Source organism: Pavona decussata, unplaced genomic scaffold (assembly GCF_977016875.1).
Source record: "Pavona decussata unplaced genomic scaffold, jaPavDecu1.1 SCAFFOLD_64, whole genome shotgun sequence".
NCBI lineage: Eukaryota > Metazoa > Cnidaria > Anthozoa > Scleractinia > Agariciidae > Pavona > Pavona decussata.
Window position 1 is genome coordinate 6047707 of NW_028145484.1, and position 24500 is coordinate 6072206.

Sequence of the window (24500 nt, forward strand, 5' to 3'; positions counted from 1 at the left end):
TGTTTTTTGTTAAAATTGAAAAACGTTTCTCCTTTCAAACGTACGTTTTAACGCAAGCGGTCCATCTTAGCGGTCCATATAGGAAAATTTCGACTGCTCAGGGAACCAATCAGAATACTCCTTTTCAGCGCGGACAACTTCATCTATACAATAAACTTTGTTACCGCGGCTTATTACCTATCTGAGTCGAGGGAGAATTATCGAAAACCGTACGTTATCATTAGGTCTCATTATGTGTCAAAATTTAGTCAACCGATGAGTGAATCCAGCCTTTCTTACATTTTGGTTAACCACCAGGTTGATTTGATTTGAAGATCTTTCTTCAGTTCAAAATGTATGTTTAATATATTTACCTTCATTTGATTTGATCTGAGGTTCATCACCAGACATTTGGACGCTGGGAAATTTGGTGAATATTTTCCAAATTCTTCGTAGTGTCCAACACTTGTGGATCCTCGTGTCAACACGCGCGTCAAATGCGCACGATATGTGCACGTGTTCCACGATGAGCTCAATCCCCTTTGCTACCAAGGTTACTATCGCATCTCAAAACAATATCCACTGTATCATGCCCGCAATTCTTTAGCAATGGAGGTCGAGTTAACATGTCCAGTTTGTCTGGAACTGTTTCAAAGACCAGTAGTTCTTCCTTGTTCGCATAACCTATGCACTCCATGCGCAAGAAAAATCTTGGAACCTCATGGCGCTCCAAAAGCGTGGGCCAAATGGGTGAAGGAAAATCGAGGTGCCGAGTACAAATCTCATTTGGATCCGGATGTAAAATGCCCGACGTGTCGACGGAAAATACCGATTGACCCGCGAGGAGTGGACGGACTGGCGAGAAATCTGATTCTGGAAAATGTGATTGAGAGATTTAAGGAAGAGAGGAAAGCACCAGGTATTATTAAGATTGTCATGTTACACATGTAAAATAAATATCTCAACTGCGGCTGAAATAATTACATCGACCTACTAAAGAGGTTTTGACAACTTATAAGCAACAAAACTGGTAGTTTGACCGAAAGCTCAGCTGGGGAAATCTAATGCTTTGAGTTGATCAACCGACTGTACTTTGAAGCAAATAGAAGTGAAAAATAAGCGTTTTACTTTCATTTATTTCCGTTCATAAATTGGGCTACATTAGGCAAGTAAAGGAACTTGTTGTTGAAGCATTTTCAGCACTGCAACTATCGTAAATGTGAAACCTGTTAGACCTGGGTTAAGAGAAAATAGTAGAAGAGTTCAAAAGCACTGAGCGCAGGAGAGAAGACGAAGGCGCGAGTACATAACAGTTGGAGGTCATCGAGAACGATAACTCATCGTCTCTCATCTACTCTTACTGTTTCTCGATGAGTTTAAGTAACAGTGGTTTTCGTCAAACGTTCCCATACATCGCAATTTAAGTACAAGTGTTTTTTATTTTGATTTAAATGGTTTCTTTGGACATTTACAAACACATCACCGTTTTCAATTCCTCTAGTCGAAATAAATCAGAAATGAGACGGACGTACAAAAAATATACATATTATTAAATTTCGGTGGAAATGATTTTGAAAATAAATTCGTATCTGTAGAGAAACAAGTCTCATTGCAAGCCGGGCTTATGTTGTTATATCATTATTAACGTACTTATTGAAGCCACAAAATCTTATTGTTATTTTTTGTTGTTGTTAATTATTTATTAGTACAAAAAATGTTATGTTGTTTTATTATAAATTGACACATTAATGAGCGAGTTTTATTTGTAAAATGCCTCATTTTGATAGAAAGAACAAAGCAAAATTGTTGGAATCTCTTCTAGTTCTTGCCATTGTTAGTTCTAATTACCGTAATTGCCTTCGTCTTGTCTTCATCGTTCACATGAAACTAAAAAATGAAAAGATTACAATAAGATGCCTGCTACTACGCATAATTCTGGTCATTGGCAATCCCTGTAAATGATCCCAGCTGAACGAGTTGGCAAATTTTCAATTGTACATGTGTGGGAATGATGTTTTGTGTATCAAAGTTGTGGAAGAACAACAGATGTTTGAAGACAATTAAAGCTGGTTGTTCGCAACTGAAAAGAAAACTTGCGGGAAGTATTTCTTTCCTCTAACAAAGATTCGTTTTTAACGAAAAGCATACGAAGCCAACGCGCGAGGCTGTGGGATGGCTGTCCCTTACTTTTGCAGCAATAATTAAGGCCACGGGAGCCATAATCAGGATTACGGCTCCTGTTAAGGCTTATGCGAGAGTCATTTTCAAAATCGATGCAATGCGAGTACCATGTTTACCTACATTTTCTTTTTTTTTTTAATGAAAATCTCATAAAAAGAATTAAGGATTTCCTCAAACTGAATGCATAGAATCGGCTCCGGAATGTACACTCTCCTCTGCCAGTGCTGGCCAACCAAATGCAAGCTTTATGGGAGCCAATGCGCTCGGTACAAAGTATTCCACGCGCGAAAGATGACAATTATCTATTAAAACCTCTCTTTCCTGATGCGCGCTATACACGCACACATAAAGCGCTCGTTTTGCGATCGACTGTCTCAAAAACCCATTTCTTTCCTCCTCAAGAAATGAACGAGTGGTTTACAAATGCGCACTCAGAATTGCCACGTGTCTTGGTACAATAGATATTGATTGCTCCAGCAGCATGAAAAACACTCAAAAGGAAATTACTTACTGTTGTTTTCCACAAACAATCGTAAGACATTGTTAATACCGCTACTTGTATCGCAGGTGAAGCACCAGAGGAGCCTCTTCTGTGTCAGTTCTGTGAAGACTACTTACCTCAAAAGGCCACTCTCGCGTGCAATGAATGCGACTTCCTGTACTGTGGGACCTGTTTTGATACGTGTCATCCCAGTAAGGGCCCATTGGCTGGTCACACTATAGGCCCTGCAGTGGCAAGGCCAGTGAAGCGCAAAGAGGAGAGCCTGCAATGTCAGCTTCACAAGGAAGAGAAGCTAGCTCTGTACTGTGTTGATTGCAAGGCGCCAGTGTGTTACTTGTGCAAGGAGTATGGACATCATAAGGAGCATAACGTGGAGCTGTTGGATCCGGTGTTTAGGAAAGCCAAGGTGACTGAAATATTTTCACTACAAAAGGATCGTGGGTAGTGGAGCTATAGTTAGAGAAAATTACGCGCGCACAGAAGACTCACGTGCGTGCGCGCGAGAATCGTGTGGGGAACGGGAATAACGCGACAAAACGAATGAATAAGTCGGTATTATGTCAAAGAGATTTTCGTCATTTTTCGAGTATTCTTCTTTTGAGTTTACATTTAACGATTATTGTTCTTCATGACACAATTTTAATTTTTTTTCCAGGAAGAACTGGCTCGAAGTTTGGGAACGCTAACAAGAAAAAATTATCACGTTCAAAAGACACTGCAGTCCTTAGAGGGGATGTGTGCTATTGCAAAGGTAAGGAAATACAGGCGAGAGAATCGCATGGTAGGATTTTGCCATGTGATAAAACCCATATCATACAAAAGTGGGTCGTCCTAAATATAGGCCATAGCTTTGGGCTGTTTAGGTTTGATATTGTCCAAACTGGGTATGCTGATTTTGAATTTTCCTGTGTTTAAAGAGTATTCTCTCTAAACAATTTTGAAAAAGGGTATATTTTCTTTCTTTGGTCTGAAAAGGACTAAATCTAGGATTTGAAACATTAGCCATTGCTGTTTGAAGTACCCTTAGAGTTGAGCTATGGTTCGTATACTGCCCCACCCAACTACTCAAGGGTATCTCCAGGAGTACATTTTAGTCCGAACATAGTTAACGTTTTATATTTTCGGCTGCACCCGGGCCTGTCGGATACTCCTAAACATTTTTCGGTTGGGGTGCAGAAACGTATCTTTATGCAACCACATATAGTCACGTATTATTTTATTTATTATTTTTTTCTGGATTCGTATTTATTTAATTTGTACCTGGCGAAGCCAAGGAAATAGAATGAAATTAGAATAAGCCCTTACTCATTTAACAATTTAAGTAGGTAATTTTCACTATCCATCATTCATGCCTGAGCCCTGAATGGAGTTACGTTTTCAGATTTGAGCCTTTAAAAGATTGAGCAAATCTTCAGATCAAAGTAACGCATTGGGACGGCACATTTCTGTATAGCCTTATAAGAGAGAACTATTTCTGGGAGGGAGCGGGGAATGTACAGCTGCATCCAAAATTCTGGGCTATACACCACCATCCCCTCCCTTCCAGGTCCAACATTCATGTTATCAAACGTTTTGCGTCACACAATCCAGGAAAAAATGTCGGCTATGTATCAGAGGTTTCAGCTTAGAACAAATCATCACTAACGTCGCTAGCCTTCCACGCAGTCGTTTTTAGGGGACTCGAATTACCTCCTCCCCCAGTTTGTGGGGAGGAGGTAATTCGAGTCCACTAAAAACGGCTGCGTGGGAGGCTATAACGTCGCAGGCTTTACCGAAAACTTTTCACTCGCTATGAATTTTCAGAAATCTGGATGTGACGTGGAGGCTCACGTGAAAAAGGAATGCGATTCGTTGATTTCCATCGTGGAGAAAAAGAAAGTTGAGCTCCTCAAGCGAGTCGGTGATGAATATCAGGAGAAACTGGGCGAATTGAATGGCGCTATGCATCAGTGCGAACACGTGTTATTGCAGGGGGATGGATTGGCTGAGTTGACACAAGAAGCTCTAAAGGAGGATAACCCCGCTACATTCCTTCAGGTAAGCAGTGTGAACGCGTTTTGTTGCAAGGGATGGGTTACCTGGGTTTACACGGGAGGCTCTTAAAGAAGATAACTCCGCTACATCTTCTTATAAGTAAGGAATGTCAACACATTTTGTCACAAGGGGATGGGTAGGTGAATTAAGGTGTCAATAGAGAAAAAAAGTAATGATTCAGAAGTACCCAACGACCCTTTTAAGAGAAAATTAATCGCATGTTGCGCTAAACACTAGCTGAGTGTCCCTACGTCAACCTTGGTTACTAATTAACGTTCCTGGGAAAAAATACCCGCTTTCCACTGCCTACGAGCAAGTCTTTTAAGAAATGAAAATCCCAGCCAGTGTGATGTCTGTCAACTAGCCAGTAACTTTTTTGCGCAAGTTTTTTAACTTCTCCCTTAGGTGGCTCGAGCGAGATAGTTTCAGCTTACTGTTATAGATTGCTTTTTCTTGATCAAATTAAGTATGGCACCAGACATCCAAGGTATGGGGGGATTCCGTCCTTCAAGCCTCTTGGTCTGTATATAGTCAGAGACCGCTGCAAGAAACGTATCTTTCCATTGATGCCAGTCCGTGATTTATATCGTAATTGGCTATGATCAAAGAGAGGTTAATTGCTGACAGAGCCGTATGTAGACCCTCAAAGTCGCCTTTTGCCTAATCGTAAACAAATCTCAGGGTTTTTGGTGGGGATTTTATAACAGCGTTAAACTGGAAAATAATGACGCTATGGTCTGTAAAAACCTCCGTATCTTTTGGAGACAATATATCGGTTACATTGACACGGTTCGGCACGGTCGTGATTACAAGGTCAAGTATGTTGTTGCCACGGGGATTTTTATTGAGTGTGCATGTCAAGAGGTGGTCGTGAAGGGTTTCAATAAAGGCTAGTTCGTTAACACCCGATGCGCTGTCAATAGAGTCCCAGAGGATGTCTGGCAAATTAAAGTCATCTGAAATTACCATATTGTCGAACTGGTCACAAACTTCATGCAGAAAATTATCGAATACATCCATCCAACTTGGGTCTTCATTGGGTGGCGCATAGCAAAAACAGAATAAAATTCTTTGACCAGTAAGCATAGTAATTTCGGCAAAAAGGATCTCAAGCTGTTGGAGCTCGGCTTCCGATTCAGGTTTAAATTCTTTGAGAGCTTTGAAGGAGGCTGTTTTGATTGCGATAAGAACTCCACCAACACCTCGATCAGACCGATCTCTCCTAAATATTGTAAAGTCAGCATGCAATATTTTAGAGTTGCTGATATTTGGGTTCAACCATGTCTCGTTCACGCATATAACGTCAGAGTTTTCGGCGTACACCAGGTCCTGGAAGCGATGGAGGTTACACACGGATTGTCAGTTTGTTGTGCTATCTTTGCGATTACTTTTTAAGCTTCTGGCATTCATCACGAGACAATTGATCTTAGCAGCAGTCGAAGCAGAAACCGGTCCAGGGTTAGGATTGATGTCACCAAACATTAAGAGGCATCAAACGTGGCACATTTTCATTGCATGGCACGGTAATAAGTGTTGACTTAATAGCCAAAAACAGAAAAATAGCAAAGGCTTTCACAGAGCTCTTCGAGTGACGACCTGATTCCCTTAACAATGTCAACAATCCATCGAAGGAGCAATCGTTTTCGCGAAAACGGCAATTAAAATTGTAAGAACGAAATAGGGTAAAAGGAGTCCAAGACTAGCGGTACCTCCAAGACTACAGGTCGTTTGACCATAAGCCGTCCTTCTATCATTATATCGTTTTTGCCCGTGCGCATGCTCAAACGGCTCCAAACGTACCACATGGAAGACAAAATGACTATATTGTCATATATATACATGGCTGAATCTCAGTTTAAGTCAGTAAGGTGGAACTGAGGTGCCTACGAAAGGGATCTGCCTCATATGGTCTAGGGGCCGACTTTTCTCTTCCTCACTGTCTTGTCGGGGACAAGGTATCGGAAAGCATCACGGAACCATCTCCGGCTGGCATAAGCGAACCGCGGGCCGAAATCTCGCGGTGCATCGTCATGGTACAACGCTCCGGCGAAGTGTCCAGAGGTACCGCTATCGGCTGTATTTTTCTCTCTTTTTCAACCATTTTGATATTAAGGCTGGCAAGTCGCCCGAAGACATCTTAGGGAAAGAAGCGTTTCATTCATGTCCCTTTTTATGTCTTTGTCAAATTGTCGACGGTTATTGTGTACTACTCATAGACTTTAAGCCAATTCTGCATTAATTATATATAGGGAATTTAAAATAGAATTAAGGGTGTGAGGATTTTACTGTGTATATATTTTTTATTCTTATTACTTTGCACGAGCCCACAAGCTGCAGAGCTTTAATTTTAATCGTGCTGAAATAAAGGCTGCCTGTCTGTCTGTCTGCACATTAAACGCGTTCCCTTGAAAATATAACATCGATAAATACATTTACGCACAGGGAGGATTGCAACCCTAAGGTGTCCAAGATCAAACCTCTCTCCTCCACAAAGGCCCCTTAATAAAATAAAGAAGGAAGGAAAGTCGGAAATGGAGAAAATAGGGAAGCGCTTTTTCACTCTCTCCAGTCCCTTATTTATCTCCGCTCGATCTCTGCGCTCCTCATTATTTCACTCTCTTCATTTGTCTCCGCTCGAGCGCGAAAGAGGCCTCTGCAGGAAAAGAGGTATCAAACGGTAACTTTCTCACTGACTGCTTTCATCGAATGAATAATAAACATTGTTATCTTGCAGACGGCCAGCTCTCTGAAGACGAGATTGAATCTTATGCTAGAAACAATCAGAGCTCTCCCCAGTGCCTCCTCCATCACACCGACATTTGATCATATGGCGGTGGACACTTCGTGGGAAAGAAAAGTCCTCAAAAAAGTCACGTGGCTTCAAACACCAGGTACGCATGCGTGTTTATATCCAGCTGATGGAAATGATCGGTACTTCTCTTGGCGTAGGCGCTAGAAAATTCTCCACTTTTCCTTACTAATATGGTTTTAGGATTATGTATTTCTTTCGTTCCTTGGAAATGGCGCCTGTTTCCAGATTTCATTCCGTTCAAATAGTATTTTTTGCTTTTATTTTTCGAGTCTTGTTTACGAAATAAGGTTACTTTAGTAAAATTCCTAAGGTTTAACACATTGAAGGACTGATCCATTTATTCCAGCCTTTAGAAATGTTTTTAAACACTAGCCTAAATTTGATTTCCAGACAGTCCCAGTTTCATCTTGTCTCAATGCAAAGCCACAAACCGGACAGTCCAGTTATTCTGGAATCCGCCGCCAAGCGCGGTAGACGATTATCAACTAGAGGCCGATATTTATTCACCCACCCAAGCCCCTAGCGAAAAAGAACAGCGTGAGACAGTGAAGCTGTCTCTAGGGACAGCCTGCAAGTACAATTTGGAGTGCCTTCACTACAGCGCTAGAGTCACAGCCAGGGTCCGAGCCTCCAACAGGGCTGGGGAAGGGCCTTTTAGTCAGGATATTACCGTTTATACCGAGAAAGGTAAGTATTGGGAGAAATTATTGTTATACTCTTGATCTTACTCGTGTAAAAGCAGATGCCGTTATTATTGTTATGGATGCAGTTCAGACATTAATAATTTGAGTTTATGGAATCTATTAAACATCCCTTCACTGAGGTAATGTTTGACTCTCAACATTACGTTAAAAGAAATCAGTGGGGTTTTTTTTCGTTTTCGAGTTTACGTGAACGTTGGGCGCCGTAAAGAGCGAAAGAACTCGCTCTAAGTCAAAGTGGTAGCTAACTGAGGCAGAAGAACGCAAGTGGTGGTCGACATAAGCCATGAGGAATAAGATTGCTTGCAATGGCGAACAATCAGAGAAGAGGATAAACCAATTACGAAAATGACATTTTGCAATCTTTTTTAAAGTTGTCTAAATCACTTAGAAAAATGTCCCGATAGAAAAGCGATACGATACAAAATGACCCTGTCCTCAGAAACAGTGCTTTGCAGTGTTGATTTTCGCCTACTTATCGTTACTATTTCTTTCACTTTCCCATTATCCGCTCAACGCACACACATTTCCACAGGTCTCCATTTCACGCTTGATCCCTCTTCTTGTTCCAAACGAGAACTAATATTCTCACGTGACCTTTCCGTGGCCAAACTGACAAGTCCAGTGAGTGCAAGTGTAATAGGCCACGTGACCTTGTCAAACGGTTGCCATTACTGGAAAATCAGGATTGACCAGTTTCTTGGAGCTAACAATAATGGATTCGTGGCCGTTGGTGTTGCTAAGGAGCAGAAAGACGGAGCACCGATAGGTGAGATTATATAATAGAAAGAAAAATTCGTTTACGTTTGTTTCCTCCAATATCACCAGGCTGCGAGCATTTCGATTTGTCAAAAAGTATATCTGCTGAAGGAAGAAAGATGGTCTATTGTCTTCCGAGGTGACATAAGACCGGTCCATATTATTTTCTTACTGGCGGGGCACAAAGTTTAAAAGGGTACAACAGCCTCCCGGGGCAACAGGTCTCGTAACCTAGTCAACAAGAGCCCCGCTTATTAAAAAGATTATCATAAGGTAAAAAGTGCCCAATTGGAGTGTGTCATACAAAAGAGGGTTGGAGTCCTAAACTGGAAGTTGGTTTACTGTTATGAGAACACTTCAAGAGGTTGTCAGTTTTATTTAGATTGTTGCAAAATGCTGTTTGTTTCGTTGATAACAACTCACATAAAATTCTCGTCTTCAAGTAATAAATTGAACGTTGCACGTAGTTTTTTGCTATTTGGCGGAAGAAAACATGCATTTCATATTATTTTATGTTTCTTTCTATATTAAGGTAATGACGCAAATTCCTTCGCCTTGCAAATTTTTGAGAATACCGCCATGTGGTGCGAAAATTCCCATAACCGCCTTCAGATGAAGCAGAAAGCAAAGGAGATCAAAGGAAGCAACATATCTGTCCTGTTGGATTTGGAACAACAAATAATGAACATATACTGGAATGGAAGGCTACAAACAGACGACAGCCGCCCCGGGGGACCCTCCCTGGTGGGGGTCGTTGGTCCGGTTAGACCGGCTTTTAGTGTGTTTGGGAGTAGCGTGCAGTTAAGTTTACAGACTGGATTGGAAAAACCGACCAAGTGCACTGGTAAGAGATCGAATATGGCTAACGTTGCATAATTACGTTCTCATTTGCTTCGCAGAAGTCGTGTAGTAAATTGAGCAGCTGCAAAAGAGCTCAGTTGGTAGAAAATTTGCACAGGTATCACAAAGATAATGGTTCGAAATTCAAAGGGCCTTTTATCATTTGGTTTTTCTTACAGCTGCCAATGAATGACTTAATTTTGAAAGGCTCATCCTTGAGGATAGTTTTTATAAGTATGTTGGGGTGGTTTTACTTTAAACTTTCGTGAAAGGAAATGAAAGGAACGACAGGGCCAAGTACTTTCTCATCAGAATAGAGAAACAAGCCATCAGGACGCGAAGGAAAGTCCAACAAAATGTACAAATTAACACCAGTGTCAGAACTTTGCTTTTTTCTTGATCTCAGATCACTTTTAATTTGTGTCGGATTATAATAACTGTAAAAATCTTGTTCTTTTACTCGTTTGAAACACAAATATCGAAGATCACCAATAGTTGAACCAAAGAAGCAAAATTAACACTTTACTCCTTTCGACAGAAGGTGAAATTGTTTTTAATGTGGCATTCTCTGTTCAAAGAAGGAACCATGTTAATTGTTTCTTTTTGTTCATTCTCAGGTCCACCTGTGATCCATCTTGAAGAATGTAGCGTCGAGAACACCAGAATCAACCTAGTGTGGTCTCCCCCGGAAAACTGCTATGTAGATTGCTACATTGTAGAGATTGACACCTTGGACCGGGAGGGACACATCCACCAGGAGCGTACCTTTACCAAAGTGTACCAAGGACCGCGCACAAAATACACACTCAGAGGACTGGATTACAATGTCACGGTTCTCGCGCGTGTTAAGGCGCTAAATACCGCTGGAGAAAGCGAACCAAGCGACGAGGTGTCACTTTCAACTGAAAAAGGTGCTTCAAAGTTGTACATTAATTATGTTTGGGAAGCATTTGGGTTACACTAAAAGGGCTAACTTATTCTCCCTTCTTTGGAATTCTACTTTGCAGCGTTAATTTTGATGTACTTATAGGGAAATCCTCATTTAATAAGGCTTTATGATTCCTAAGAGATTTGAATTTATTGAATGACAAAATTTAATAAATCTGAAATAAATAAATTAATTTGGTTGACATCAAATCATCCCAGACTATTTTCTTATATGTCTAATCACGATTATCTTGTTTTCTCTGGAGGTGCGTAAGTTGTATGCGCCTATTTTATCTTGTATTACTGATTGTAATTACCTGTTTGTATTGCAATTTTAGGCGTTATTTTCAAGTTGGACAAAGATTCACTGCACGAATCTCTTCGTCTGTCTCGCGGCAATCTCACAGTGAAGCAGACCAACATGGTGCATGCTAACGCCTTTGGAACAGCGTTCCTTGCTGATGGCCGCCACTTTTGGACGATCAACATCGATAGCTTCAAAGGAGAAAACTCTTTTATAGCAGTAGGTGAGTTATTGTGATTTGTGGAACAGTTTGCTGGACTGCCTAGTTTCCAAACAGTTGTCGAAAGACAATTTGCGGGAAAACATGCAACTGGTGCTAGCGCGGGAAAACATGCAATCGGTGCTAAGCGCGGGAAAACATGCAACTGGTGCTAAGCGCGGGAAAAACATGCAACCGGTGCCAAGCGCGGGAAAACATGCAACCGGTGCCAAGCGCGGGAAAAACATGCAACCGGCGCTAAGCGCGGGAAAACATGCAACCGGTGGGGCAAAAACTAGAAAACAGGTATAAAACCGTGCCAAGCGCTTAATCTCGACTTTACGTCTGCTTGGCTGACAATAAAACATCTGATCTACTAAACTACTCGCTGCATGTTTCAGTCTCTTGAACCAATAATTAACGAGCGTAAATAGTCAGACGACAAAATTTCTCGATTTTGCAAACCTTTTTATCAGTTTCCCTACCATTGCAGGTGTGACCAAGAAAACTTCACAAGACTCAATCCTCGGGAACACTTCCAGCTCGTACGCTCTTCAGGTGTTTGAAGGTACGACAGCCCGGACTGAAAACTCCAAACACAAGATCCAGATAAAAAGAAAGGCAAAAGACCTAAAAGAAAGCATCTTTGGAGTTTTACTGGATTTGAGCAACCAGTTCCTTAACATTTATCTTGACGGAGAGCTTCAAACGGACATCAGTCGCCCGAAGGGTCCTAGCTTCAAGGGGCTTAGCGGGGAGGTGTGTGCGGGCCTGTGCCTTTATGGCTCCAAGGTGGAGATGAGTATGGTTACTGGAATAGCAACACCTTCACCACCAGGTATGCAGTTTTAGATTAAAAGAGCTGGACATCATTGGATAATGTAATTTCTGAGTTTTGATTGGCTAAGTGACCATCAGTCATTATGCCATGCCCGAGAAATAGCGACTGTTAAATCGTCTTCTGGTAATTTTTGCAAAATGAAGTAAGATCTAGCAACAGTTCTTGTTTTTTTTTAATAAGAGAGTTATCCTACTTGCGTTCTCGAGAATCCTCCATCCTGGCCATTGAGTATTTAAGCAAATTCAATTACATCCAAAGTTAACATTCTTATTAACTCACTAATATCTTATCACCTTCTTCTTTCAGACCCTCCGGTGTTCAACAAAGCTAGATGCAAAGTGAACAACACTACAGTTCTGCTTGGTTGGCTGCCTCCAGAAACAAAGAGCTGTATAGATTATTACGTGCTTGAGGTGGACATGGTGAAAACCTCCGAGTTTGCGACAAGAAGGAAGAAAGATCGCAAGTTTAAACGACTTTACGAGGGATCCGCGCGTGAATACGCGTTGTACAGCGTCCCTTACAGTGTCAAGATCATTTCGCGCGTGCTTGGTGTTAACCCAACTGGTGACGGAACGCCAAGCGAGGAACTTGTAATGTCTACTCCAAAAGGTGTTCGATTTCTAGGAATACTACGCAACTTTAATGAAATATAAAGAGGGTGAAGGAGGGGAAGAACGAATTATGAGGGTATAATTTCTTACGCAGTTGCGGAGTCGATACACAAGCCTATTCGCCAGCAATTAGGAAGGTTACGCACTTGAATCATGAGGTGTTGGGTAGTTCGGAATTAGACGGGAATGTGACAATCTTAGGGAGTGGCAGAACTTCGTAGAAGGGAAGATCCAAGATTAGTAAGTCAAGGAAAAGCTGTTTCACATTCTTGATAGGTATTGTGAATGGACAGAATGTTGATACAGCGTGGATACACCATGCAATGCATTGAGCATTACCTGTACCGTTAAGTGCAATATTTTACGTAATATTCTGTCTGGTCATAAGTGACGATAGCCCCACTCACAGTAGCCTGCGAATAAGCTGTATTCGCAGGCTACACTCACAGTACACTCACTATTCCCTTTACTAGGACTGTACTTTCAGCTGGATCCATCATCAGCGAATCATGACCTGGAGCTAACAAACGAGAACTGCACCGTGAGTCTCAAGAGCCCCATGTACACGTTTATTCTGGGGAATGTGAAGCTAGACTCTGCCTGTCATTACTGGAGAGTGCACGTGGATGAATTCAGCTCTCATAATAAGCTCTCCATTATTGGTGAGTAAATGCAGACTGTGCTCCATATTAATGAATAAGAAACAGTCTGTGTTTAAACAACTGGGTTGGAAAGTATCGTCTCACAAGTACACCCTCTATTGTTCAAGTCGTTGGTTTTGAAGTGGAGCGTTTGTGACGTAGTCTTTATCTTGCTGGACTACATATCGCGCATGCGTTGTGTCATGTCCTTACCCAGGTGAATAAATGGGTTCGGGCAAATTATTTTGTGAGATTAGGTCTAGTGACTAATCTAGCGAATTCGTGCAACGAAAAGCATAAGGGCTTAGTTCCTAAAGAAACTGTGCTGCTGCGTCGGTGGGGAGTGGAAACGAATGATTGGTTTATCAACAGAGTTGATAAGGGTGAATTGGCCACCGTAAAGAGATTCGAGTGCTGACGTTTCGAGCGTTAGCCCTTCGTCAGAGCGAATCCAATCCCATTCGCTCTACGAAGGGCTAATGACTGCCACTACGTTATCAACTCTCTTGCATAATTGTTGACACCAAAGATTCGCAATGAAAAGCATAGCTTGTAAAGTGCGATGGTAAAGCTTTGCACTCGCGTTTAATAAAAATCACCAGGCTATTTGCGGTAGGCTATCACACAAATGTTCAGGATTGATTTTTTGTTACTAGGCTGGTAAAAACTTCACCTTCTTGCTACAGAGAGCTTTTCCATTCTATTCTGTTGTACAGGTGTGGGAATCGCTCGCCAGGCCATCGAGGATCCCATTTTAGGAGAGGATTCTGATTCTTACGCGGTGCAAATCAACGAACATCCGAACGCTTCGTGCTCAAACACAAAAAACCGAATTCAGATCAAGAGGCCATCTAAAGAACTCACTCACGCTAATATCGGGGTGCTTTTGAACTTGGATGAACACTTTCTGAGTCTGTACTTAAACGGTAAGAACAGTAGATTACTTAGATAGATAAGAGGATGATTGGTGGGGGGAGGGTGAATTGGTGCTATTTCAGAGGTGTCTGTCACCCCTGGGTCATCCCCCTTTGGCTTTGGGTGCAGGAAGCAGTGAGCGGTCCGGAGCCTCAAATCCTTACCCTAGCATTTCAGACTAGGATCATTTGATTTTTTCATACAAATGTTTTGGCCTAATTCAGATAACCTTTCCTACTTATCCGGATCAGCGTGCGCAGTCAAAACACGCATGGCTAATACCGGCTGGCAAAATCTATACCTCATAGTGATGTTACACTCAAGGTTTTTTAACGCAGTAATGTTGCGTTAAAAGTTGCTCGCGTACTATGTTGGCAACTTTTAACGGAACAATTATCTGGGGCAACACTAGTGTTGCTGGTTTTTTATCTATCCTCAAAATCTTGCAACACGCGTTGCCACAAAGGCGATCCACCCAGACCAAAAGTGTGTTTGGGGAACTGGTAATCTAGTTTCATGCCCGAGGGGCATTGGGTAAAATACAATGTCATTTTCATCTCAACAGGTAAGCTCCTGACCGATCCATCCAGGCCAAATGGACCAACGTTTGTGGGGATATCAGGAGAGTTCTACCCTGCTCTGAGCTTATATGGGACAAACGTCAAGCTTACCGTTCACACTGGAGAATCGTACGACAGCTAAAAGGGGGTCACACGATTGCTTAACACTACAGATTTGCTTCATGCTTTGATTGGTGTTGTATTTGTGATAAGTAAAGCACAAGGAAGCGACAAGAGAATTTGATAAATTTCAGTTGTTACACTCTGTATAAAGTATACATGTAGAATGGAGCCAATTATTATGCAATACAATAGGCCTTATGAATATAAGTGCCTCCCAAACCTCAGACGCTACAATCCTACCACTTGTTGTCTGTCCTAGTATTTGTAGCTGTACTTGTATCATAATATACATTTGTGGAACCCAACCCAGTTTGACACGCAAGTAACGAGTCTGCCCTAAAAGCAAGTCCAATACAGAGGCCTTGATAGTATGCTTACTTGGTTGGGCTTGCACGAATCTTTTGAGTTAGGACCACCGTTTACGACCCATGAAGAAATTAGGGTTGGGGGAGGGGGACAAAGGAACTCTCATAAAAACCCAACCTGCTGAGCTAGTTCTCAGGATAATCCATGAAACACAAGGTTTAAGTCCTAACAGGAGCCCTGCAGCCTGGGGCGCCCAAGAAAATGCTTTGCGTGCCGAATTTATTTTGCAGCAGCACCTAACATGTCATATGTTGCGCACCTAACTTCTCGCCTTTTGACCATGTGGGCTACTTGAAATTTTTCTTAAGCGACAGCCTCGCTTTTGCTTTTCTTTTCTGTCAGTTAAGTAGGTCCGGAGAAATTCTGGCTTTTTCTTGGTGCCCAAGCAAAAAAAATCCTTGAACATGCCTTGTGAGCAATTCCAAACAAAACCAGACTAATTCACACAGTGAGAAGCTGTTAATGCGTTTGTGTTTATTCATCTAACAACAAGATTATAAAAGTGCAAATACATCAGTCTTGATTTTTACTGTACTTCTACATCTCATGCAACTTTACCCATGACGAGCCTGTTAATTTATACATTTTTTTTTTTGCAAAACTCAAGCCTGCCAGCAACTTGTGCAGCGAACAAGAAACTGCCAGTGGATCAAACAATATACTACAAAACAACAATGGATTATTCTTGAATAATTATAGAAAATTTCAATGATATTAGCTCATTGTGGACAGAAGTAACATTCACTTCAAAGCAAACACACCAATATTTAAAAACAGGTTGCTTGTGGGATAACTTCTAAAATGGTTTTTTGGATGCAGTGATGCACCTTGTACTTGGAAAACAAGGTTCGTGACTTTATTTCACTTTTTAAGATACATTTCACTTTACAATATCTTCACAAAATTCTCAAGCAAAGCAGCCATGGAAAATAACGGTAAATTTTAGTTCAAGTATTCTTAAACCTCAAATCACTAGAAACCAGGAAACTGTACTATTGCAAGGGTCAGCAAAAATATTGACTGATGGCCCAGATTTTCTTAGTGGGCTTTGTTCATATTGATTCTTTCCTTATGGGAAACTGACACTGTTAAAGGAAACATGCATCAAGCTGTCTGCTTTTATGCTTGCTTTGTTGAGATTCTTGCAGCTGTCGTAGGTTATGCAATCTTGTTAACAACTGCCGTGTGAAGGGAATTTAACTGAGTGGTCCATCTGTCTAACCCAGCAAATCTGTCGACACTTTGTGATGTTCTGTTGAGCTCCAGAAGTTGATTGACTTGATCAATGCGTCCATGGATTGTATTGTCAAGTATACAGGACACAAGTAGGCTTTCCACCTCTTCTGTATCAATGTTCAACTCCTTGGAAATAAATGGAATGTGAATCCTTGTGTATGGTTTGATCAGCTTAATGAGCACCTGTGTCCTTATGTTACGTAACAAGTCCTCTATGTGCTCTCGTATGAAAGGATCATCCATAATGTTCTTCCGGTTGGTTTTCAGAATTTTTTCAAATTCGTTTATGTCGTCATTCTGATAAGCACTGACAAGATTGGTCATGGCTAGGATTTCGGGGTCGTTTTTGTAGGGTTTTGCTTCCTGTGAATCAAATGGATTAATCCCAGACTTCATAAGCATGTTGGCCAACACAAGATACTTCAAGCATGTGGTACGTCTCCCACTGCCAGACTCATCATAATTCTTAAAAGCTTCAAAGAAATCAGTGTGGGCTTTTTCATAGTCCCCTTCTCGCAAATGCATCTTTCCACCACATTCTCTAATAACTCCCATGATTAGCGGATGTGGAATAGCAGACTTGATGTGGAGAGACTGTTCATACAAAGCTTTGAGCTTCTTGTTGTTCTTCTGTGCAGTATACATCTGAATCTCTAAAGCATAGATTTCCAGTAGCTGTGTACCCTTCTTTAGATCATCTTCCCCCTCATCAGTCTGGCAAGATTGGTGGAGCTGTTTCAGGATCTTTGCTAGTTTGGTGAACTCTCCCCTGTCAAAGTACAACTTGCCAAGCTTTGTGTTGGTCTTGAACCATAGCCTGTCATTCTTGGCATCTTTTAGAGCCTCCAGGGTTGTCTCATAAAAATTCTGCAGCAGCTCCATCTGTTTTGAAGTGGAGATGTAATCCAAAATGGAGTTGATAGACTTCTCAGAGTGGTTACGTGTGACAGCACTTTTGATGTAAGTCAGCAGCTGCTGGTACCTGGTCATCATCTCATCATAATTGCCCAGTTTAAAGTTGATTTTGATCATCTGCTTCAGGGCTTTGAAACCCCACTCTCCCTTCTCTGTCTCCAGATCCAAGACTTTCTGGAAGCTCTGTAATGAGGCATTAGGATCATCTTCCTTTAGGGCTTTTGAATTGTAGTATTGGTTTTCTAAATCCACATCTGGCTCTGAGGCGCTATCTTCTGAGTACTCCAAATCATAGTCTTCTTCGTCATCACACATAAAGTCATCATCCATGTCAGACATTTTGGGAGGAAGCTGCAACAAGGAATTTGAACCTTCAGGGCAAAGCTTTAAATTCTCTTCAAATGCCTTTATAAGACGGAGACTTCTAGAAAGAATATTCTCACTAAAGATCTCCTAGACTTTTGGCAGTCCACTACTCCATCAGACTAACTTATTTATTTCCAAATCATCAGTGTCCTAAGTGCTAGCGGTACAACTTTTATTTGTACCCTTCACATTCACATTGCCGCAATTACTGCCATTATCACACCTGACTTGCTCCCATCTGACCTTGCAGCTCAGTCGGTAGAGTAACCGACAATCAAATCTGGAGGTCGTGGGTTCAATTCCCAACAAGGTCGGAGATTTTTTCTTTGCCTCATGCAATCTGCCATTTCCTTTTCAGGGCTAATGCTCAGTAGGAAATTCATGGGTTCACTTTAACACTTTAACATACACTGGATCATTCATTTGTTAACATATTTCATTCCTAATTACCATGAAGCAAGTCTATCAACCCACCCCTCCCTCTCTTGTTTAGTCCCCCACCCCAATGGCAATTTGTTATGAGAAAGTTTTAGGTCTACATCATTCTAATGTAAAGGAGAGGTTAAACCATTCTTTCTTAACATAAAAACTGAATAAACTATGCAAAATGTTAAGTGTACTTACTGTGTGGACCTTGTATGTGATCTTTTACGTCTGTGATAAAATTACTGTGAAATGAAAAAATGCATATCAGAAAAATCTGCAACATTCACTAAAAAGAAAGGCGTTAAATTCAGTACTCTCAAGTTCAGATTATGCATTTCAACATTATACTTCTGTCCCGAAAGATGGTTGAAATAATGCACTTCATCACACTAGGAGAGTTTTATAGAATTGTGTACACTGTAGTAGAAAGGAAAAAACAACAACAACAAAATCGGACACAGCTGAATCAACTTCATAGCTGAGAAAAACATATCTTACAACAGCTGTTAATTTATTAACTGTCAGCTCTTAAAAACAGAAATCTTCTGCTGTTCTTAAACGACCGAAAAGCACAATGGGAAGGGAGGGTTTGGTCAGTTTCGGTCGCCATTTATTCGGGAAATAATGAAGTTGTTTTTGCTCGAAATTTAATTAGCACGCACTTACCGTGAGAGAGTTAAACAGAAAAGCAAGCCATGAAACCTGGATAATGCAACGAAAGAATCATTAAGTCGTGTTTTAATATGTACTTACCAAACATCAAAGGTTTAAAATTTTGAATTCAGATTAACGGCCTCTCAACACCACAATTCTGTCCCGAAAGATGGTTGGGAAATGCAATTCATCATATTTTAACGTTGTATAGTATAAATGTACGTTTAAAACAGGCAACTTACTCACAATTTAAAGTTGAATGGCTCTAACAGACGAAATCCTCGTGAAATTTCCTCGTTGCTCAACAAAGCTGACTCAATCTCAACCACTCATCCATGTGGAATGAAACGGATGGAGGATTGGGAACAAACGTAATATCGAGGCTACCCGTAAATGAGGCTGAGAACAATGCGCGGGAAAATCAATGAAACAAAAACGGAAAGACAAAATCAAAGTAAAACAAAGAATCGAGAAGATGGCCAGCTTCACGTCTCTACCGGACTCTGTTATTATTCAAATTCTATCTTATCTCGACTATCCTCTGCTCGTACGAAGCACTAGAGTTTGTACAAGATGGCACCGTCTCTGTTACGACCCAAGCTTGTGGAAATCTGTCCACATTCGAACGGAGCACACTTCGAAGATGGTAGATGAAACGATCGCAAGACTCATACCTCACAAGACTAATCTGATTTCAAGTGTTAACTTGGTGGACTGCCCTGGTCTTAAAGATGATTCCCTGGTACATATTTCTTTGAACTGTCCAAACCTGAGGAAACTGTTCCTAACCGACTGCCATTTTATCACGGATACTGGTATTTTCGCTTTGGCGCGAAATTGTAACGTTCTCGAAACGGTTTCTCTTCTTTTGAGGAATATTTCTGCTAAAGCTCTGGTAAGCTTGGTGGAAAATAACCCTGGAATAAGAAAGCTGTACGCTTCTTCTACTGCTGTCACGGAAAATACCATCAAGGCAATTTCAACTGGATGCCCTCAGCTTGAAAAACTTATGGTGTACGATGCGCCTCTCGACAAGAATCAACGCAGTTCTGACGATGTATTGACCGATAAAATGGTTCATGTTTTGGCGAATGGTTGCAGTAAACTAAGAAAGCTGACCTTGAGGTACAACCAATGTCTGGTGACGGATAGAGGGCTGGCTGTTTTGGCAGAAAGATGCCAAAAGCTGGAATCGTTCGTCGTTGATTACTGCGATAAAATCCGCGGTATAACCGATTTTGGGGTTTGTACAATCGCTCAATCATGCCGAAATTTAAAACGTTTGAACATTTCAAATGGGGTCATCACAGATGTTTCTTTGGTTGTAATCGCGACTAATTTGCCCAGCTTAGAAGATTTGTCTCTAGAGTTCAGCGAAGTTACAGATGTTGGAGTGTATGCGGTGATGAACCGATGTGAAAAGCTTTCAAAGCTCATTGTGCATAACTCAAACAGTCTTGAGACAGGTATTACCGACAATTCAGCTTGCGTGATAGCGAATTATGCCGGCGATGATTTTCGATCTCTGGGGTTAGGATTCGCAGATATCACGGACGAAGGGCTAAAAACGATTTGCTTCAATGTGGATCTTGCATCTTTATGCATTAGCGGATGTAGTAAGCTGACATACGAGGGGCTTAAACCGTGTTTCGATTATCTAGATTGCTTGTGGAATTTGGACATTTCTTTTACAGACATTGTTTTCGAGGAAGACCAGCTGTTGGAGATCGGAGACTCGCTTCCTTGTTTAGAAACACTTGATATAACTGACTGTTTTTGTATTTCACATGAAAGCATAAAGGCTTTTAAAGAAAAGTTTCCGGACTGTAAGGTTCACATGTAGAAAGCGGAAAAAAAACCTTCCTATCGGCTTTCCTTTCAATTTAACCTGCTAGTTTCGAAGAGATTATGACCAAAAGTTTTCTTTGTTTGATTTAAAGCTGTTTAGAAACAAGAAATGTTTTTCATTTTCTGTGGGTTTTGAACTGTTAGCAGGCTTTCAAAACACGTAATGAACAAAATCAATTCCCACATACAAGGTTATAAAATGTTTCACTCTTTAGTGGTTTGTTTTTTAAAGAAATCAAAATTTATTTAAAATGCTAAAATTTTCACCTGTAAAATTTTGTGCCAAAATATGAAAAATTATAAATTGTAATTTGCAAACAGGGAATGTTTTGTATTCAGAACATTGCTAAAAAAATGCCTTATTGAATATAATAGCAACATGTAAAAAATTATTGTTCAATGTTACAAATTAAAGGTTCTCCAATATTAATGTGAGGTGGTTTGTAAAAATGACAAATTTAGAGCAACCTTTTCACTTTTGGCCATGATATTCTGGCCACCTGCAACCTTTTCATCACATATGTAAATAACATGTTTTATTATGCAGATAATGCTGCTGGTTAATGATGAGTTTTTGCTCTGGAACAGGTAAACTTTGATGTATGTTTAGATAGCTGCTACTATCAGGAATACACATTAAAAGCATCTTTGTGCCGTCACAATGGCCATCTTTTTTATTGTTTCGGTTGGACCTTAAAAAACTGATCTTCAGTGAAACATTATCTGCAATGTCAGTTCAGATCTTTTTCACAGTACACAAACAAGATTTTACATGTATCTGCTTATTAACAATTTTTTAAAATTCTCCTCAATTATCTGCAAGAAAATGCAGTGAAATTGTGTCAGGAAATAACATGTTCAGCTCTTGGACAATAAAGAGGTTAAGTAAACCTTCTTTATGAAGGGTTATTTTGTAGAACATAGATGTTCTCATTCAAACCAGAAGTCACTTTGGTATTTAAACATGTTTGTGGCATAGACTGCACATATGAATATTCAAGTTGTAATGATAAGTAGAAACAAGCTATAATTACAACGAAATTCTACAATTTTTCACCAAACTCCTTGCAAGCCATACAAGTCTACTTCATATGAACACTTCTATGGTCACCAGACAGAACCTGTTTCTTTGTTCAACACAGGGAACTTAATTCACATCAACATCAGGCAACTGTTGGGAGGGATAGTCAACTATATAACACAATGCATAGTCAACAAACTGTGTATGAGCTTCCAAAACAGACTTGTCTCTTGAAAAAGAAAGAGGTTTGGGGGTGGTCTGGGAGAAATGAAAGCCAGTTGGTGACAGAAACATGATATGACCTTAATTCTGGGAACAGCGAAGAGGACAGGATCGTGTGTAGAAATAGCTCTTTGTTAAGGCACAAATTGGGAAAATGGAATTATTTTTAGTTGAAAGAATAAAACGCATTCTTTGTTTGGAAAGGACAAACCACCCGTTGACATCCTGTTTAAGAGTTTTGCATGAACAGGTGGTATTATTCTCTTAAAAAACTGAAATCAGATCCTAAAAGGAAAAAACTTTCCTCATCAAATATTAATAGTAATAAAAATAGGAAGATGATTTCATGATCACAATGGAACTAAGCAAAGAAAGTGATAAATTTGTTGGTATTATTTAAAGGAATCGTCAATCATAACTTTACTAATATTCAAACCCAGGACAAAAAGCTGAAGGGTTGAGGGCATAACCATCTTATGTCAAATTTTAGACTGATTTTTTGTTTTGCTCAAGTGTGTAATTTTTGCATGTGGGCTTCAATTTGTCAGAAAACACAACTGTTAGGGATACATTTTTTTGGGAGAATCCAAAAACGGATTTGCTATCTCAGATCATTTGGATCGTGGTGCATCAAAGGAACCGATGAATCCACTCCCAGAGTGGATTCGCCGGTTCCTTTGATGCGGCATGATCCGAATAATCTGAGATCACAAATCTGTTTTTGGATTCTCCCAAAAAAAAACACCCTTAGTTTTTTACTGGTTTATGCTTAGTTTTCGAGAAAAACAAGGCCAAAATATCTAGTCAGTGAAATTCAACATAAGATGGCGATACCCAGCTCAGCCAATCTCACATGTGATTTTTGAGTATCTTAAGATCAAGAATAAATTAATGCCATGTTCTTGTCCAGAAAAGTGTTTGAATAATAGTTATTGCTGGGAAACATTTCATACAATGTCCATTGACTTCATTTATAAATATAGTTACTGGCCCTGACAAAAATTCAAACAGACACACTCTCTACTCCTTGCTCTAAAGCCTTTAAAGAGGTGTGGATATTTTTCCTTTTACAAATCTCAATCCCAGGTTCTTTAGCCATTTAAAATACTGACTTGTTGAAATAACTGCCATCTTCATCAAGAAGAAACTACCAGAGAGGAAAAAGCTATGTAGTCACCCCTCTCAAATAATAGACCCACACCCTTCATAAGCTCTATTTTCACTGGACCCTTATAACTTGCAGCTGCATAGTTTTTTAGGGATGGGAACATTGCTCTGTTGTTTCTTCTTTTGTCCTCTCAACCAATCATGTAAGATGTTGCGAATGGTACAGGTGAGCCCAAACCTCTCTCCTATTGAGAGTTGTGAATGATGCACTTTTAGCCATATCTGTTGCTTGAAGTTAAAATATCCAACTGTTTCCTGATCACTGAACTATTCTTCATCACCACTGGAATCTTGGTGGATGATGACCAAAAGGTTTCACAATGTAGCTCTTATTGGTACATTTGTGTGTGTGTGTGTGTGTGTGGGGGGGGGGGGGGGGGGGGAGGAGGAGAGGGCAATGGGGAGGAACAGAGGGTGAAATGAAAAAAAAAAGTTGGGTGATGGGACGAATATTACCCTGGGAGACATATATCTTATTACATGTCATGGTGTGAAGTATCTCTCTCTATTTTTTTTTTTTTTTACAATGATACAAACAAGGAGAAAAAAACTTACAGGGATACTCGTACTACACACCAAAACATCTAAAAGATTTATTATCCAACTTAAACTTTTCCAATAAGTAGCAAAAGAACTTTGAGAAAAAAATTGAAATAAGATGAGCACTCTTGCATTGAAAACTTGTTATAAGGTGGAATACTGGAACAAATAGGAACAGAAGTATTGTTCAGTATTTTTTAAAGTAGCAAGAGTGCACTGAAATGAGATCTGCCAAGAAGAAAAGTGTGTAAAAGAAACAGGAAGTTCTATGGAACCCTTCCTCCACCACCCCCCCTCCCACCCCCACAACATGGGCACTAGAATCTTTTGGGGTTTGGCTCCAAACCATCAGTTGATATCAGTGGAACTTTCATTGTCGAGTCCATCTTCTCCATCATCAATAAATTATTGTTTTTAAAATTCTGCATTTTGTTTTCAATCCACCTTTCTTTTCTATCCAATGTTTTTATCTGGTTATGACGTTCATCCTTTGCCTATTCACTCTCCTTCTTCAGGGACCTCTTGACGACAAGTATTCTCTGATTTGACACTGTGGCCATGAGGGTGAATTCCCCAAAATACACAGACAATCTGTTAAAGGTTTGAGTCTTCTCCCCTCCCCCGGAGATTGGAATCTTGGTTGCTGTCTGTAGCATCTTGGTTATGGCTCCAGCAACGTTTTCATCATTCTCAAGCTCCCCGGAAGAAGAAAGCACAGCTCCATCAGAATTTGTCACAAGATATCCTTGAACATCCGGACATTTTTCCAAACCTTGTTCCATTTTGCAACAATATTTGAGAGGGATC

The 24500-nt window shown here is 40.4% G+C and overlaps 3 protein-coding genes and 1 pseudogene across 6 annotated transcripts; 2 read left to right on the top strand and 2 right to left on the bottom strand.

Annotated features, from left to right (window-relative positions):
• Window positions 1–374: 374 nt before the first annotated feature.
• LOC146478768 (E3 ubiquitin-protein ligase TRIM9-like) lies at window positions 375–15659 on the top strand. Its single transcript, XM_085112370.1, has 15 exons — window positions 375–898; window positions 2728–3068; window positions 3318–3413; window positions 4466–4699; window positions 7431–7587; window positions 7899–8195; window positions 8745–8978; window positions 9501–9812; window positions 10426–10719; window positions 11074–11262; window positions 11732–12076; window positions 12386–12691; window positions 13167–13355; window positions 14051–14260; window positions 14815–15659. The coding sequence occupies exons 1-15, from the start codon at window positions 589–591 to the stop codon at window positions 14949–14951; spliced, it is 3651 nt and encodes a 1216-aa protein (XP_084968496.1). The 5' UTR covers window positions 375–588; the 3' UTR covers window positions 14952–15659.
• A 93-nt stretch (window positions 15660–15752) lies between these two features.
• Window positions 15753–19244, bottom strand: LOC146478769 (COP9 signalosome complex subunit 2). 4 transcript variants are annotated; one of them, XM_085112377.1, is made up of 4 exons: window positions 19142–19244; window positions 18908–18943; window positions 18440–18483; window positions 15753–17800 (listed from the first exon to the last, which is right to left on the bottom strand). In XM_085112377.1, the coding sequence occupies exon 4, from the start codon at window positions 17786–17788 to the stop codon at window positions 16457–16459; it is 1332 nt and encodes a 443-aa protein (XP_084968503.1). In that variant the 5' UTR covers window positions 17789–17800; window positions 18440–18483; window positions 18908–18943; window positions 19142–19244; the 3' UTR covers window positions 15753–16456. The 4 variants fall into 4 exon arrangements, with proteins under 4 accessions (XP_084968503.1, XP_084968504.1, XP_084968505.1 ...); XM_085112378.1 differs by having other exon boundaries at window positions 19138–19220; XM_085112379.1 differs by lacking the exon at window positions 18908–18943 and having other exon boundaries at window positions 19142–19243.
• A 75-nt stretch (window positions 19245–19319) lies between these two features.
• On the top strand, window positions 19320–20967 carry LOC146478770 (uncharacterized). Its single transcript, XM_085112376.1, has one exon. It carries the CDS (start codon window positions 19320–19322, stop codon window positions 20736–20738), a length of 1419 nt encoding a protein of 472 aa, XP_084968502.1. The 3' UTR covers window positions 20739–20967.
• Window positions 20968–22388: 1421 nt separating this feature from the next.
• Window positions 22389–24484, bottom strand: LOC146478771 (ragulator complex protein LAMTOR4 homolog pseudogene; annotated as a pseudogene).
• Between the last annotated feature and the right edge of the window lie 16 nt (window positions 24485–24500).

Bases quoted from the DNA above. Each gene is read 5' to 3' on its own strand.
- LOC146478768 (XM_085112370.1), top strand. From the start codon at position 589: ATGGAGGTCGAGTTAACATGTCCAGTTTGTCTGGAACTGTTTCAAAGA. The intron at 4,700-7,430 runs GTAAGCAGTGTG...GTTATCTTGCAG, and splicing joins ACCCCGCTACATTCCTTCAG to ACGGCCAGCTCTCTGAAGAC. The intron at 12,692-13,166 runs GTGTTCGATTTC...TCCCTTTACTAG, and splicing joins TGTAATGTCTACTCCAAAAG to GACTGTACTTTCAGCTGGAT.
- LOC146478769 (XM_085112377.1), bottom strand. From the start codon at position 17,788: ATGTCTGACATGGATGATGACTTTATGTGTGATGACGAAGAAGACTAT.
- LOC146478770 (XM_085112376.1), top strand. From the start codon at position 19,320: ATGAAACAAAAACGGAAAGACAAAATCAAAGTAAAACAAAGAATCGAG.